The 15,553-nt window shown below is 52.9% G+C and overlaps 1 protein-coding gene across 3 annotated transcripts; it reads right to left on the bottom strand.

The window, feature by feature from the left end:
• Nucleotides 1–1,298: 1,298 nt before the first annotated feature.
• clspn (claspin) lies at nt 1,299–15,492 on the bottom strand. Of its 3 annotated transcripts, none has more exons than XM_088602328.1 (24): nt 15,378–15,492; nt 12,856–12,976; nt 12,269–12,636; nt 11,643–11,786; nt 11,338–11,394; nt 11,167–11,239; nt 10,414–10,516; nt 9,710–10,323; nt 9,207–9,395; nt 8,934–9,094; nt 6,854–7,008; nt 6,470–6,534; nt 6,078–6,262; nt 5,319–5,874; nt 5,143–5,206; nt 4,719–4,815; nt 4,453–4,538; nt 4,114–4,278; nt 3,652–3,773; nt 3,316–3,443; nt 3,101–3,212; nt 2,881–2,957; nt 2,596–2,757; nt 1,299–1,899 (listed from the first exon to the last, which is right to left on the bottom strand). In XM_088602328.1, exons 2-24 carry the CDS (start codon nt 12,878–12,880, stop codon nt 1,795–1,797), a joined length of 3,813 nt encoding a protein of 1,270 aa, XP_088458454.1. In that variant the 5' UTR covers nt 12,881–12,976; nt 15,378–15,492; the 3' UTR covers nt 1,299–1,794. The 3 variants fall into 3 exon arrangements, with proteins under 3 accessions (XP_088458454.1, XP_088458453.1, XP_088458451.1); XM_088602327.1 differs by having other exon boundaries at nt 15,270–15,418; XM_088602325.1 differs by lacking the exon at nt 15,378–15,492 and adding an exon at nt 13,927–15,248.
• Nucleotides 15,493–15,553: the final 61 nt, after the last annotated feature.

The raw sequence follows: 15,553 nt of genomic DNA, 5'->3' as shown, positions 1-15,553 counted from the left end.
GGACAGAGAAAAAAACAGAAGAGGGTGAGAGGGACAGAGGCCATAAAGAAGATGGAAGATAAAGGAAAGAAGACAGAGAGGGAGGAAAACGGACTCTTGAGACGGTGTTGGCTGGCAGTGCAGGGAGAGGGGGGGACATTGATCATGCAGCTCAGCGTGGGGGGGCAGTGGTGAGTCAATTTATCTCTTGCACTGGTAGTTTTGCACAACCAGTAGTGTAAGAAACAGCAATCACCTTGGTAACTGATTGATAATTCAGGAACAAAAATCATCAATGGAAGCAGACCGCAGCAAGAGTCTGCCAGAACACGACGGCAGTTCTGACGTCCAGCTCCTCTTGGCCTGCAGCCGGATCAGAACTCATGCTGTTAAAAAAGTCTGGGGAAAAGAGGGGACCCTTTTTTCAGGTGGTTAGGTCCCTCAGGGTCTTTAAGAGCTCACTGGCCACAAGGCCTCTGGACTTCTGCCTTTATCCCCAAAAACCTAAAGAAACAGCAGCACCGTCTGCATTGCATGGCCAGCATCCAGCAAGACTGAAAAAACATTTCTTACCCAAGTTTAGGACATTAGAGTACAGTACTGCAAGCCTGAATGGGACTGAAGTATCGTTACCTGAGCTTCCAGCTGTGCTTTGACTGTCGCGAGAGCACGATCCACACGGAGCCTCCTGTCGCCAGAGCAGGACAGCGCATTCCCAACAACCGTTTCAATAATTAGCCCCCCACCCCAACACACAACACCATTGGGCTTGTCAATAGCCCTGCAAATCACCACTAATTAATGAGATGTTAAGTGACTATCGCTCATTAAGTGCAGCGAGTATGGTGTGGCTCCCACAAGCCCCATCAAACACAGCAATTAATTCACTAACAAACTAAAATTGCCACCACCGCAGGCAGGCTTGCTACGGAAAACTGATTAGTGGGGCGGATGAATTCCCCGTACAGTCCGAGAGTAAGACCAGTACCACCCCTGACTGGACTGCCTTCCCCGGCCCTGCGGACACATCAGTACTTTCAGCATGGCTGTGCTCAACAATTGTTTTAGCAGCTAGAATGACAGGCCTGAGGCCCACACACAGCACTCTGGTCATCGATAGCAACAGCCTGCCTCAGTGAGCACACGCCTTGCTCCAGCTCCGTCTGCCTTATTGTGTATTTTACGGAGAGAACTACGATTTCCATCTTCCCAAACATTAAAAAATATTCAAAGTTTTCAGAATTATTTTAAAATCCATACTGCAGGTTAACCTGAATCCTGCATCTTCAACACAGAGCAAGGCAACCACACACCTATAATTCTTATAATCTCTTTAATATACAGCCTAAAAACATCTGAAAAAAGGCTTAAAAAATAATTTACAACATAAAAACAATTAATGGACATGTGATCGGCAGGGGGAAGGGCCGCGGGGCTTGGGGCGTCCTCTGAGGCCCGAGCTCTCCAGTCTGGTATGAGGGACACCACGTGCCCCTGAGGGGTCGCTGCTATATCATGGCAGAGACCCACAGGGAGCCCCGAAAAACACAGGGTTTCTATCCCCACTGGTTGTAGAAAATGTTGCTTGAGCTGGTGAAACCAGTTTCTACATGTTGGGCGTCACTGAGGTACGTCTACATCTGTGGTCTGTTGTGATAATGGTGGTCAAGACACCATCATCATCATCATCATCGCTAGTCTTCTAGCATCTGTAGGAACAGCTCTGCCCCGGCAGGGTGGGCTCTGTGCGAGTCAGGGGGTGAGGAGGGGGGGCAGTGTGGTCAGATGGGCCCTCCATTGGTGCCGGTCCAGCCCTCAGCTCTCCAGGTAGCGGAAGATGCTCCTCTGGGGTCTGGCTGGGGAATCTCTGCAGGGCCGCTTTGCGTCTGGGAGCGGAGCTTCTGCCTGGCCTCTCTTTACCTGGGGGGACACCAGGCACTGAACAACAGCCTTCCGCTGCTCAAAAGCGATTTCAAACTTTCAGAGAATGAGAACTTGGACATCAGCATAGAAACGAAAGGCAATGCCCATTCGCAGAAAGAACCAGAGCCTGTGCTCTCTCTGAGCCGGAGCTCAACTCTGGCAGCTCTGTCTGAGATTGTGCTCTGGGTCCTCCAAGCACAGCACCTCCTTGTGACACAAAAGTACTTTATAAATAAGCTTGAAGAGTGAAAGAAGAGAACAGGACACGGAGTAGGGGGATTAGCTGTGCAGCGTAGACTGCAGTGTCAAAGACGTCAGGTGCAAGTAAAAAAAAACTTTATAAAACACCTTTTTTCTTTTCAAATTTAACGGCTATGGTTAATTATGGTGGAAAAGAAACTCATCTCATGTCAAATAAGTAGGTTCGTTGAGCACGGCAAAAACGTAGGGCCAGAAATTGATACAGGATGGATTTTGCATTCTAGTGGCGTGATCCTCCAACATTCAACATCTCCTCAGGAACCAGGAGAAAACTGAGGAGAAAACCGCACAGGGCACTTCAACCTGGCTGAACAAGAAAAGTTCCTTGATCATGTTACCTGCTTGTACCTTTTTTTAGAATCCCAGATTTTTCCAAATTGCTTGAGAACCTCAACGGTGATCATTAAAATCCAATCTGCCCCTGTATCGTACCTTTGTCAAGGGGCGCCCTCTGTCCCCCGCCGCCTTCTCCGGAGACAGCGTCTGGAACAGGAAGCCACGGGAATTCCGGGGTGCATTGGGGTTCAAGTCCGAGATAGAGGCCAGTTTCTGGAGCACTGCCTTGGGCTGGTTAAGAAGAGAGCCCCTCTTCATCTAGGTGGAGGGACACAGGCAGGGTTCAGAGACAGAGCGAACGAGGGATAGAGAACAGAAAGAGATGTGAGAAAGTACTGGTCAAGGAGGAGTGTCTGAGAGACAGACAGCAGACAGACTGACCAGGCTGGGTGGGGCAGGCCTCTGGAATGGCGTTTCCACTGAGACCTGCTTCTCCTTTGCTGGGACCACAGGGGCTTCTGAGAACAGAGAGGCAGCACAGGAGCCACGTGAGAGGAAGAGCAGCACGAAGTTCAGTGCCGGTCAGTGTCCGACGCAGTTTTATTTATAAACTGGAGAAAACCAGTGCTCAGCTGTACAGGAAACACTGGTAGGTGCTCACCTTTCTGCTGTAGCTTCTTGGCAGTCAGTTTCTTGGCTAGCCTCATGAACTGGCTGCCCTCTCCTATATCCTCCTCCTCCTCCTCCTCCCCTGCTCTGCTGCTGCTCTTTGCCTGTGCGAGGAAAGGGACACTGAGGCAGGTAGCCCAAGCCACACATTTGGCCACCAGTGTCCCCCACGATGTTCAACATGCTCGGGGTGACAGAAACACAGACCTGCTCCTGGAGCCACAGCTCCCTCTCCAGCCTGTCCTTCCTCCTCTGCATCTCGGCCTCATCGAGCTCCTCTTCCTCCTCCTCTCCCTCATCCTCTCCACCCATCAGCCCAGCTGCGATTGTCTCATCTGCGGGGACAGAAATGCAAACCGTGGATCATGGGCTACAAATAGGGAGATTGTATTTATTACACAGGCACATTATACTTGCGCAATTTGGAATTCCCTGTTGTTTAACAGCGATTTGATTGCAATCATGCAAGGCAGGTGTTACAGTAAAGAAAAGAGTTTCTCCCTCCCTTCACCCTCACTCCCTCCCAGACTCTCGGAGACTAACCAATATTCCTCCAGCGGAACCGCCTGATCCGGCCCGGCCCGTCGGAATGCAGGTCGCCGTCAGCCAGGTAGCGCTCCTGATAGAGACGCAGCCGCCGCTTGTCATCGTCCAGCACCTGTTTCCTGCGGGCAGAGCACAGGCAACCAATCGATCAATCAGCCCATCAACCCGTCTTCAAAAGAGAGCCCCTTCAGCTCCAGAACAAGGCAGCACGATAGCACAGCAAAGCAGGACACGATTTAAATATGACAGACTCGTGAGAAAAGATGTTTCAGTTACTAATTTAACTCAAAATAATTATTACTATAGCAACATGACATCTGTCTCTTCCAGACTGAAAGAAGATAAACTGTCCAAACCAAGGAAGCCATTACTGAACCTTGAAATAACCAAATAAAGCAGAAGTCGCCGGATTGCTGTAGGTCAGCCAGATCCACTCCTGCCCACGCCAAGGACACTCACATGTGGATCCTGTTGACCTGGTCCTGCAACTCTTCATCAGATGGAAGCTCCTCCTGCAGCTCGTCTTCCTCGTACTCGCTGCCCTCGGCCTCCTCATACTCATCCTCACTGTCCACCTCACTGCCAGACAGTTCAGCTTCCTCCTCTAGAAACTCCGCCAGACGCCTGACAGAAAGTGAGAGGGGTTGGTATCCACACAATACAGACCCCGAGGGACCCAAAAAATGCAAAACGTTGAAGAAATCCTAAGAGAATCTTGAGCACCGGCAAGACCACAGAAAATTATAATGGACAGTGGACCAATTCAGACTTCCTACATGCCGCAACAGCTCTACTTACAGCTTGCGCTTTGATCCCCGCTGGACTAAAGCTTCTTCTTCATCCTCCTCCTCCTCCTCGCACTCCTCCTCCCTCTCGCTCTCCTCCTACAAAGGAATGATAGTCGCTTGAGGCCTCCCTAAGCTCCTATAAGACTGCCCTTCAGTGAGTAGGAGCCTGTCGCAGTGCTGCTTCAGCTCAATCTGGGCCTACCCAGGAATCGAGGTGCGATTGATTTTTCCTTGGGGTCAATCGCGCTTATGGTGGTTGATCAGACCCGGGCTCACCTTGTCACTACTCAGACTTCCCACATCCGACAGCAGGTGGAACTCGCTGTCTTCCTCTTCCCGATCTTCCTCCTCCTCCTGCTGCTGGTGGTCCCCTCTGAAACAGCACCATGATCAAAAACAGCCCCAGGTACAGTGTGACCTCTCTCGTGCAGAGCACGTTGTTCTCTCTAGCATGCCTTAGCCAAACGGTCATCGAGGCGGTTTTCTAGTTCTCTATAAACCACCCACAATTTCAAACCTGAAGAAAAGCTTAGGTGTGTCAACACCTCTACAGGTCTTTTACCATCAAAAGGCACCTGGAAAAGGTGCAGGACTGGACACCCCTGAAAGTGCAGTGAGGTGGTCAGCTGAGTGACTTGTCACACTCATATGGGGAACTGCCAGCTGTCTTGTGCCTGAAACCCCCTGCTGCCTGTCGTACCTGACGCCAGGCTCGGGGACTGTGTGTGGAGCGGGACCGGGCGACTTCTCGGCGGGCGAGGGGTCTGCAGGGGAAAGGACAGGAACGTGATTCATGTACACCTTCAACATCCCTTGCAGTACAAGCACAGCTATGAGCACGTACAGCCCTCACGCCACGCGGCACAGAGTCCTCACCTGGAGAGGTGAATTTCCCGGAGCACAGAGCCAGCAGTTCATCCACGTCCTGCTCCGAGCTGGCGCCCCCACATTGCGCCTGCGCTGGAATAGACTGCCGCTCCGCCGCACTTCCTCCCCGAGTGGCAGAGTCCTGTGTGGCGAAGCGGCCCGAGCACAGCCCCAGCAGCTCCCCCATGTTCTCATCCTGAGAAGACAGGCCCCGGGCCTCCGGCGCCCCCCTGAGGCTGCCCTCATTGGTGACAGGCTGCAGTTTGAACGTGCCTGAGCACAGCCCCAGCAGCTCCCCCATGTTGGCATCCATGGCATTTTCGTCCAGGCTATCCAAGATCAGCTGGCGCTTGTGATTCTGGTTCTGGTACTGGCCCTGCCCGGCCCCCCGTGGCCCTACGTTAAGGAAGCCATCAGCATCCAGCAGCTGGCTGTGAGTATCCTCTTCCAGAGAGAAGCGCCCCTGAGAGTCCCCAGTTCCCAGGGCACAGGGCCCGGGCTCAGCGTACAGGTCCTGGGAGTCCTCCACGGGCAGAGACAGGGAGAAGGAAGGGTTGCCCGAGCTCTGAAAGAAAGCGACAGTTCCGTGAGAATAACGGCGAGAGAAGAGAGGGCACAGTGCATGGGTGGCACAGAGAAAGGCTGAGGGAGTGGGTTCAAGGTGCGAGAGAGTGCAGATTCAAGTGCGAGATGGACCTCCCATTGGCTTCGGCACAAAGAGATGGATTCAGGAAGAAGCTTGGGAGGCCGGAGCTCGGGAACACTCACCTTGGAGGTGGAGCTAAGGCAGCCGGGCCTGTACAGGCCTGGAGACGGGGAGCGGAACGCCCCCGCTGTCACGCCCCTCGACGTAGCCCGGCCAACCGGCTGGTACGACGGGATCATGGAGCCAACCAGCTCGAAGCTGCTGTTGTGGCTGCTGTCCTTGGGCAGCGAGAGAGAGTCGTCGTCTTCTGCAACACACAGGGTGCCATTACAGCTCTGCGCTCTGTGCTTAGATTTAGCTAAAATGGGTTTGTGTAAATATTAACAGCGATAATGAAGTGGCTCCTCAAAGCCTGTCCAAAGTGGAGAGTCAGGTTATATTGACTTACTGACACTCCTTCCTTGCTTGACCCCTGAATCAGTCCACAGGCCAACACACAGCAGAGATCACTCACCCAGTTTGGAGTCTCCCTCCAGCCCAGCTGGTCCAGCTCTTCTCAGCCCATCCACGGTCTGCTCCCTGTGAGTGAGAGAGGGAGAGAGCTCATTCCAGCTACAGCACACAAATACAACCAAGCGCTTCCGAGCAGCTCCAGAATCCCCTGCCTGGGAGGACCATTACGCCACAGATAAGCGTCCACAATCTTCTGAAGGATCTACTGAAGAGGAAATGGCTTTAAAATCCAGACTAGTCTCCCCGAGTTTCAGGCAGGTTCCTCTGCGTGGTTCTCAAATCACCCTGGCAGCAGATGGACCCAAACAAAAAGGTCACCTTCCCCCCAGCTCACAAGGGAGTATCAACAACTACCCTAAAATCCCCTGCCTGTCCCCCTGCTCACCCAGTGCGTGAGCAGGAGCTCCCCGCGAACAGCAGCAGGGTGCCCTCAGTGGCCAGGGGGTCTGGCGGTGGCGAGCAGCTCCTCTTGGCTGGAGCATCACCGCCTTCAACTCCCTCCTCCCCTTCCTCTTCCCGGCCCAGCAGGGACTCCACACCCTGCAGACAAGGAGAGCAGAGAGATGCCATTAGAGATCAAAAAACAATACAGACCCTTAAACTGCAGGCTCCTCTCACGCTAGGCCTCATTCACTGAAAGAGTCAGCTGCCGTTACAGCCCCCTGTGAGGGCGGTGCCACCCTGCGTCAGGCTGTTGCATTAGTAACACACAAGCAGGTTTATTGGTTCTGCTGTGAGGCCATCTTGAGACATCACTTTTTAAATGATTGAAATTATGATTGGCTGTCTTCACTGTGCTTTAATACCTACTCTGTGTCTATCTATTCTTGAGCCAATACTTAAATAATAAAATATGCTTGTGAAGCCTAGTTTAGTTTAAAACTTACAAAACCTCATATTGATACCTTAGGATTACTGTCCAGTCATCGAGCTTTCTGACCAGCACTCGGGTCAATACAGAAGACAGCTACAAAGTGGTGGAAAACTTGGCCTCCTACACCCAGCCTAACCTGGGGAGGAGACTTGTGTACAAGAGGGGTAAACTCATAAGACAGCACTAAGAGGGCAATGAACTTGAGAAGAGGCAAATGGTGGTGTAGACACAACAACCCAGCATATCAAACAATCAGCCAGAAGTTTCACTGGCAACTCGTGACAAAGCAGCTTCACCTTGTCAGCAGGCACACCTTCTACAGACACTCACTGCTCTGCGCCTTCTCCTTGAAAGACAAACTTACCAGGTGACTCTGGTCTCCCAGAAGAGCAAAACATAAAAACGAAACAGACTGCACAAATCCAAATGTGTTCAAAACAGGTTCTCACAGTGGACATGACACCTGTAGTAAGGTGAGAGCTAAACACCAGTGTGAGGTAAACCATAATTTATCTGGCCATATTAAAAGTTAATATGTATTTATATATACACTTTCAAAAATAATAAGAAACAGCATAATTTAATTAAAATATAGACTTCATATTTACATTTCTAAATAAAAATACTTTTAGAGTGGACAACTCACATACAAAGCAATATTCTTATAGAAGCACACCCCTGGAAAGCTTGGAGCACCTGACAGCATATTTCTTTGACCTCAGTGTGGGCAAAACAAATTATTTTCACAGACAACCTCATTGTGTTGCTTTAAGGTTTTAGAAAGTTCATGAAAATGTCTGAAGAACTCAACACGTGCACTCCACTCTCCACTCAGCGCTGCCCTCTCTCTTTACAAGAGACGTCATGTCCGTTGTGTGAACCACCACCCTCAGTGTGCAGCCCCACCTGGATGATGAGACGGCAGCCATAGTGCACCAGTCTGCCCCCCACACACCAGCTCTCAGTGGGGAGGAAAGCAGAGACATGAAGCCAGTTCAGAGATGGGGATTATTAGGAGGCCATGATTGGTGAGGGCCAGTGAGAAATTTGTCCAGGACACCAGGGTTACATCCCTACTCTTTTTGAGAAATGCCCCGGGATTTTTAATGACCACAGAGAGTCAGGACCTCGGTTTTACGTCTCATCTGGAGGACGGTGCCTATTTTTACAGTATAGTGTCCCCGTCACTATACTGGGGCATTAGGACCCACATGGACCGCAGGGTGAGCACCCCCTGCTGGCCCCACTGACACCTCTTCCAGCAGCAGCCTTTTCCCCAGGAGGTCTGCCATCCAGGTACTGACCAGGCTCACACCTGCTGAGCTTCAGGGGGGCTGCCAGTGGTGAGCTGCAGGGTGATATGGCTGCTGGCTATAATTTGTCACAGACAGCCTTAGGCAGAGTCGTCTCTGGTCTATGAAAGGGTGGGTCCAGGGACACATGCTTTCTGCAGATATTTGTAAATCCTAACCCATATAGAGAAAGGGTTGCGTTTTTAGTAGCTGCCTGAGAACGTCAGGGCAATAAAATGCCATGTTTCGGTCCTGGTCGTGAATCCAGCGCAGCACGGTCATCACACACAAGCCGTTACCTCTCCTTCTCCTTCGGACTCGTCGGTCATCTCCTCCTCCTCCTCCTCCTCGCAGTCCTCGTTGTCCAGCTTCTGCAGGGCCGCCCGCCTCTGTCGCTCCTCCAGCCTGCGCTGCGCCATGGCCTGCTGGAGGCGAGACTTCAGCAGCACCAGCTTCTCCCCTGAGGAGGATGGGGAGAGAGGCCGGCTCGTGACGTGGTGCTGAACGCGTGCTGTGAATTTGCGAATCCCTGGCTCGAACGTGCGGGCCAGGCAGCGCCTGCGGGACGTTACCTGGCTTGGTGTGCACAACCTCCTCCTCCCCCTCCGTCACGGTGACGGTCAGGGTGTCGGTCACCAGCTCCTCGTGGCCGGAGGGCGCCCTGTCCTTGCGCAGGATGCCGAGCTGCAGCGCATGCTCTCCGCGCGGCCTGGACACGGGCTGAGCATGGCGTAGGAAACGCTCCTTCAGGGCCTCCAGGGCTGACGGGAGGGACAGACAAGCCCGAGACTGACCGGCCAGAGCCAGAAATACAGTTCACGTTCCCGAAGAACACATCACACTCCTGTCTTTTCTCAAGGACAGGTTTCTGAAATTACGAGACAGTTCAGCTCGCCTACTGTATAACGAAATAACTGGTAAGAGTGAAAATTAGTGGGATTTACAGGACTCTCTCCTTTGCCTCCCAGCAGCTGTGGGGTGCCGGGGAGAGGGAGATTGGGGTGTGGACTGTGACAGTGGACAGACACCGAGCGACAGCAGCAGAGCTACTGACAAAGTGAGAGGACGTTCTTACCAGAGTTGACAGCGGGAGGCTCCAGGCAGACGAAGGCCCCCTCGTCGGCGCACAGTCTGGGTTTGGGCGGTGGGTCGAGGCCCAGCTCTCGAAGCCGGGCCAGCTTGTCCTTGCGGAGCCCCCTGCCCTCCTGCTCTCCGACAGGGAGCGGGCTGCTGCTGGGAACGAGGGAGGCTCCTTGCGGCTGCTTCCCGGCCTCTTCCTGCTGTTCCCCTCGCTCGGAGCCGGGCTGTGCAGCTCGGGCTGGTGCATCTGGGTTCTGGTCCTGTTCCAGCACTGCTTGCTTTCCCTGTGCTACTGAGGGCAGGGCTTCACCATGACTGCACTCCAACAGAGTGAGGCCTGGATTGTCAGCAAGCCCAGAGTCGGGGGAGTCTTTGTTCTGGTTCAGCGCAGCTGATGGCGGGTCCACACTGGCTTGGCTCTCCTTTGGATCCGGCACCACTTCAGAGTGATGCTCTGCTGCTGCAGCTGGTTCCGACTCGGCTTGTGTTGGGATCACCTGTGAAGAAGTCAGGTCTTGTACAACAGGTGGCTGGTCTGGTTTCAGCTGGTTCTGGGCTGGCTGAGGTGTAGTAGGACCTTCTGAAATGCGGGGATGGTAGTTTGCAGACCTGAAAGAAACGGTTTTAACAATAGAGTAGGTCTGGATAAGTACGAACATGCACAATATTTGTACAAGAGGGAACTGCAGGGGTCCTTACTTGAGCAGTGCCATGGCGGGGCCCGTGGGCCTGGCTTTCCTCCGAAAGAACTGGTCAATGCTTTTGGGCTCAGGCAGGTGATAGGGAAGCCCCAGGGAAGATTCTGAAACAGCCAGGAGCACAGATATCTCACAGCCGACAGAAAGCTATACACCAGTGGTTCTTAGCCTTTACAGCACTTCTTAACTTCTTAACATTCAGACTGAACCCCTATGGTTCTCGGAATCTGTGCTTGTACCCATTATCCAATTTCGCTGAAGGAAATCAGTTTTTTATCTATAGCATATAATATATATATATACGTGAATGAGTCAGAATAATACATTTCTTTTACTTAGAGAAGTAAATAAAGACTACATGAAGAAGTACACACTACGTCAAAGTAGGTCATTGTGTCAGCATGCTTAGGCTGCAAAGTACCAGGTAAAGATTTATTCCAGGCTGAAAGAAAAAGAACAGAGAATGTTTTGGCTGTGGACACTTCTTCAGGTGTCACAGATGTCCACACCTGAAGGCTCCATAGCCAAAACATTGCCTCTCTTCTTTTCCTTTCAGCCTGGCATTGACCTTTTCCTGTTTACATTAAAATACCTAGGACTGATTAAACAAAGTTATTATACTTTTGTGTCTGTGCTTAATTTGGTTTCTTGATTTAAAATATCTGGCACATCTCACACCCCCAGGAGGGACGGCTGCACCCCAGGTGAAGAAGCACTGCTAGACAGTCAGCAACAGGGAGAGACAGGCTCTTACCTCGTACGAGTCTCTGGCTTTCGCTGTGCAGCTGTTTCATGGCCTCTTTGCTGGCCCGGGCTGCTTTCCTCTCCTGACAGAGAGGAGAGGACAGAAACGCACAGGAATCAGACACCGAGCAACAGAAGCAGCGTTCTACAACAAGAACGCAAAGTTCAAAGGTCACCTCACCTTCCGCTCTGGTTGACACACCCCCTCAGCCTCCTCCTTTTCCCTCCCGGCTCTCTCCTGGGGACAGGAAAAACACGTCTGTACACAAACCTCAATCTGCCGAGACAAAGTGCTCGAGACCCTCTTGGACAATAAAATGCTGGACCCTGCTTTACAGAAGAGCATTAGACACTTTTGCCAGCACTAAAGAACTCTGTGACTAAAGTCAAACGTGCAGAAGTGAAAAGAGGTTTAACTCCTCATTTCCCCCAACACAGCAGTGCAGACAAGAGTCCTGCAGTCGCCATGTCATGACCTCTGCTCACCTTATGCTTCTTCACCTTGTTTTTCATCGCTGCTCTGATGGCCTCCAGGGACTCCTCCTCTTCCTCCCCCACACCTGTGTCAAACAGGTCACTGTCTCTGAGGAGGCAGCCACTGTCATTAAAGGAGGGGGGAGCAGTGGGCTCCTAAATTAGGGAGAGAGTGAAGTGGTTGCTGTCCTAATGTTGGCCTTGTTTAGCGAATCAGCCACACACCCCACCCAAACCTCACTGATGCCCCATCCAGTTAAATCCACATTCAAACTGTGCAGTCACAGAACCGATATAAGCTTACACATCACTCATTCAGAAGTATTTTAAAATAAGCACAAAAAGTTAACATAAAAACCTGTCCAACAATCAGTGACTAGACAATTTAAGAACATGCAGTGTATTTAAAATGTTTCTGTGGACCAGGATAAATTAAGACTGCAGGACAGCCAAAGACATTCAATATTTTTGTTAACTATGAAGTCTGCTGAGCAGCTCTCCCCTGACACAGCACTGACAGCCAACCGGGCAAGCAGGACAAAGCTGGCTGGAGCACTACCTGTCTGACGCAGGCACACCTGTGCTCGCCGCCCTTCCAGGCCCAGGGCTGCATCTTCCCAGCTGCGCCCTGTACGTACCTCTTTCCTCCTGTTCCTCTTCGCTCTCTGCGCAGCCTCTGCCCTCCTCTTGTCCTTCTCCCGGCGATGCTCGGACCTCTCCTTCCGCTTCACCGTCTCCCCAGCAGGGGACTCTCCCTGTGCCTTGCCGGCCTGCCTGTCTGTCTCCGCCTCGCTGTCCTCACTGTCCCAGGCGGCCTGCGCCACCCTCCTCGCCCGCTGTCCTGTCCTCCCGCCTCCTCCCTCCTGCCTCTCCTCCTCGCTGGACTCCGACAGGGCGAGAGCCTCGGCCGGCCCCCCTCCCTCCTCGCGCTCGGCCTCGCTGTCGCTGTCGCTCAGGGCCGTCCTGCCCCGCGGCTTCCTCTTCACAGCCACCTCGCCGTCCGAGTCTGGAACACAAGACGTCTTTGACAAGGACCTTCCGAGGCGCCGCACACAAGACGCTCGCTTCCGAACGGTCCGGACCATCGTCAAACTGCTCGGTTATGAGACACAGGGTAACTGTACAAATCCCCCCTGCGGGGCAGGCAGAGCCTCAGGAGGTTCAGAGTGACCCCACTGCAGAGCCCTCAGAGCTCTGTAGCGTTATACCCCCCGGCCCCGCTGACCTTGGTCCTCGCTGCTCTCAGCCATCGCTGGGGCGCCCCCTGTGGGCACAGGGGGGCTCAGGTCGCAGCTGCCCTTTCCGCTGTCGGAGTCGCTCTCCTCCACGGGAAGCACGTCCGGCGCCTGGAGAGAAAACGGGTGGCCGTTACCTACGGGCACGACGGCACAGCGCAGCGTCACCACAGACGGGTCCCGAGGACGTGGGGTAGCATCTGTATCGAGCATCGCTATAGTTAGACATGATTTACTGCAGATTGACTTCACTGTTATACATCAACAGGCTGGCTTACAGTTACAACACCGCACAGCTGGAGAAACCTGAACACTGACCGGCTGGCGGTGACACAGCCGAGTTCGGCAACAAGGTTACAAACGAGCACAGCCATTCCTCCCATCTGGCTGATGGGCTTACTGCCCCTGTGATCCCATGGAAACCGCCCTGGGGGTCTGCTCTGAGCTCTGCGAGTGGAGGACAGTGCCTCCACCCGGCAGTGCGACACTCCAGAGAAGGAGCAGCTCAGATCTGCAGCAACAGCGCGGCGGGCTTACAACACCCAGCGACTGGGCCCATGATCAGACCCGAGGTCCCGACTGCTCGGAAGAAACTCGCGTCGGGCCCTGTACAGTCTGACCGCCCTGGCAGACCCCGGACTGAGACGGCAGCGCACCAGCCGGAGACACAGGCCGAGTGGCGAAGCAGGAGCCCCCGCTATGAACCCCGCTTGCACGTTGAACCACCGGGACAATCGGGCAGAAGCCGGACCGCGAGAGCGGAGCAGCGCGCCCCCCAGCGGTCGGGCCGGGAGCCAGCCGAGGCGGCAGAGAGCCGCTGCCACGAAAAGCCCAGCAACCAAAACAAACCGCAGACTTTCCTCCCGAGGCCCGGAGAACACATCCCGGGTCAGACGGCTCGGTTCCGCTGGCGGCGCTGCTGCGGCCCGTCCAGACCGCCAGCCCGCCCGGACCCAGCCCTCTCGGAGGCCAGACAGCCGCACAGCAGCACACAGTCCCCCCAGAGCACGAACCGCGGGTCTTTACGAACACTTCGCCACCGTGACTAAAACAGCACAAACCTGCTGGGACACGGCCGCACTCATGGCGACGGGCTCTTTTCCGCTTACACTCGACAACACAGACTCATGAAAACGCACGCAAGGCCACGTCCACTTTCTCGCCCTCCTTGACAAACTATTTAAACAGTTAAAATAAACCAGATAAACAGATGAGATCTAATCAACAACAGTAACAACTCGTAGCTGCCCGCCTGCTTCTCCCTCCCGCGCGCTCTCTCAGAAAGGACTTTCAACCGCTCGCGCGCCCAGGGCGCCATCCCGCCCCTCGCCCCCTCCTCTCCCTCCTGACTGGGCTGTCGGCCGTCAATCCCGCCTCGCACCCGCCCACCTCGGCAGACTTATTCCACCTCGGGGGGCTGCCGACGCTCCCAGCCACGCCTCACGCAAGTGACGGACAGCAGCAGGGACCAATAGCGAGCGGAGTCGCAGTGCACTCGGGGGTCTGATTGGAAAGCTTGGTTTTGTGTAGTTTTTCTTGGAATCACAAATACAGTAATGCTAAAGAACTGTGAATGAAATAAAAATATTATCTCTCTAAAATAAAGCAAAAATAAGCAATCACCTTATATTAAATAAAAATATAGATGTGAATCCCCCCCCCCTCACTTTGTATTGGGTAAGCTTAACGGTAGCTCACAATATTTATTGCAGTTTTGTTAAAACAATACTCAGCCCCTTTGATTCCAGATACTCTGAGACAAAACAGGATTTCAACGTTGCCCTGAAACTGAACCTCATTAAAATGTAAACAGCGCTGAAACTTTTAACTATTTGTACTAAATTACCACCGACTGCGTGACAATACGGTGGTTTTAAAGTAATTTATAAGAATAAAAAGCATGTAATATTTTTTTCAATTTAATTTACAAATCTTTTCTGGCAGACGCCCTTATCTTGTACATTACAATGAGGATTAAATAAGTAAGAAGTGCAAATTATACTTTATAAACTTTATAAACCTGCTGGTTTCACCTTGCTGCTGTGGGACAGGGCTGCAGCTGCAGGACGGCTGTTGCAGAGCAGAGCAAACAGCCACGTTAACAGGAGTAAAACAATACAGATCACTGACGAATGTGACGATTTCACAGACACCCACACATATTTGCACCTGAATGAAAAGTATAAGCTGTAGCATGATACACTCCGTTTTCTCCCTGTGCTCCCCAGATGCATGTCGATATAAACGCGTTTTCTCCTCTGTGACTCCCCGGACCCCAGCACGCTGAGCAGCCCAGGCTCTGACAGAGCTCCGCACAAGAGCTGCTGTGAGCGCGGGACAAGGCTTTTCAACGGCGTTGGTAAAAACGGAGCTGAAATGCTGCCAGCTTACGGAGATGTCAGACCTTTCAATTAACTGCGCTGCCCCCTCTAGCGGCCGGTATGATAACTTCCTGCTTCCTCCCTGGTAGAATTATTTATAAAAACCGCGGGTAAGCCGCTGACAAGCTAACCAAAGCCTCATCCAACGGGAGACGAATTCTCCATGTACTGTGCTGCCCAAATGGATGTCGATAACCAAACCCCCGGGAGTCCACAGCCGCCTGTCCTGCCCGTCTCCGTGCGCTCAGTTTAAATCCCCGGACGGCGCAGGCGCACAGCAGGGGCAGCCCTTGGCGCGCAGGCGCAC

This window comes from Lepisosteus platostomus, chromosome 13 (genome assembly GCF_059453375.1).
Source record: "Lepisosteus platostomus isolate fLepPlt1 chromosome 13, fLepPlt1.hap1, whole genome shotgun sequence".
Lineage (NCBI taxonomy): Eukaryota > Metazoa > Chordata > Actinopteri > Semionotiformes > Lepisosteidae > Lepisosteus > Lepisosteus platostomus.
This window is presented reverse-complemented; position numbering and strand designations above follow the sequence as displayed.

Excerpts from the sequence above, each read along its gene's own strand:
- clspn (XM_088602325.1), bottom strand. The coding sequence starts at position 13,950 with ATGAGTGCGGCCGTGTCCCAGCAG. Across the intron at positions 6,263-6,469 it reads GGAGGGAGACTCCAAACTGG|AAGACGACGACTCTCTCTCG; the intron begins GTGAGTGATCTC and ends TGTGTGTTGCAG. Across the intron at positions 4,539-4,718 it reads GAAGTCTGAGTAGTGACAAG|GAGGAGAGCGAGAGGGAGGA; the intron begins GTGAGCCCGGGT and ends ATTCCTTTGTAG.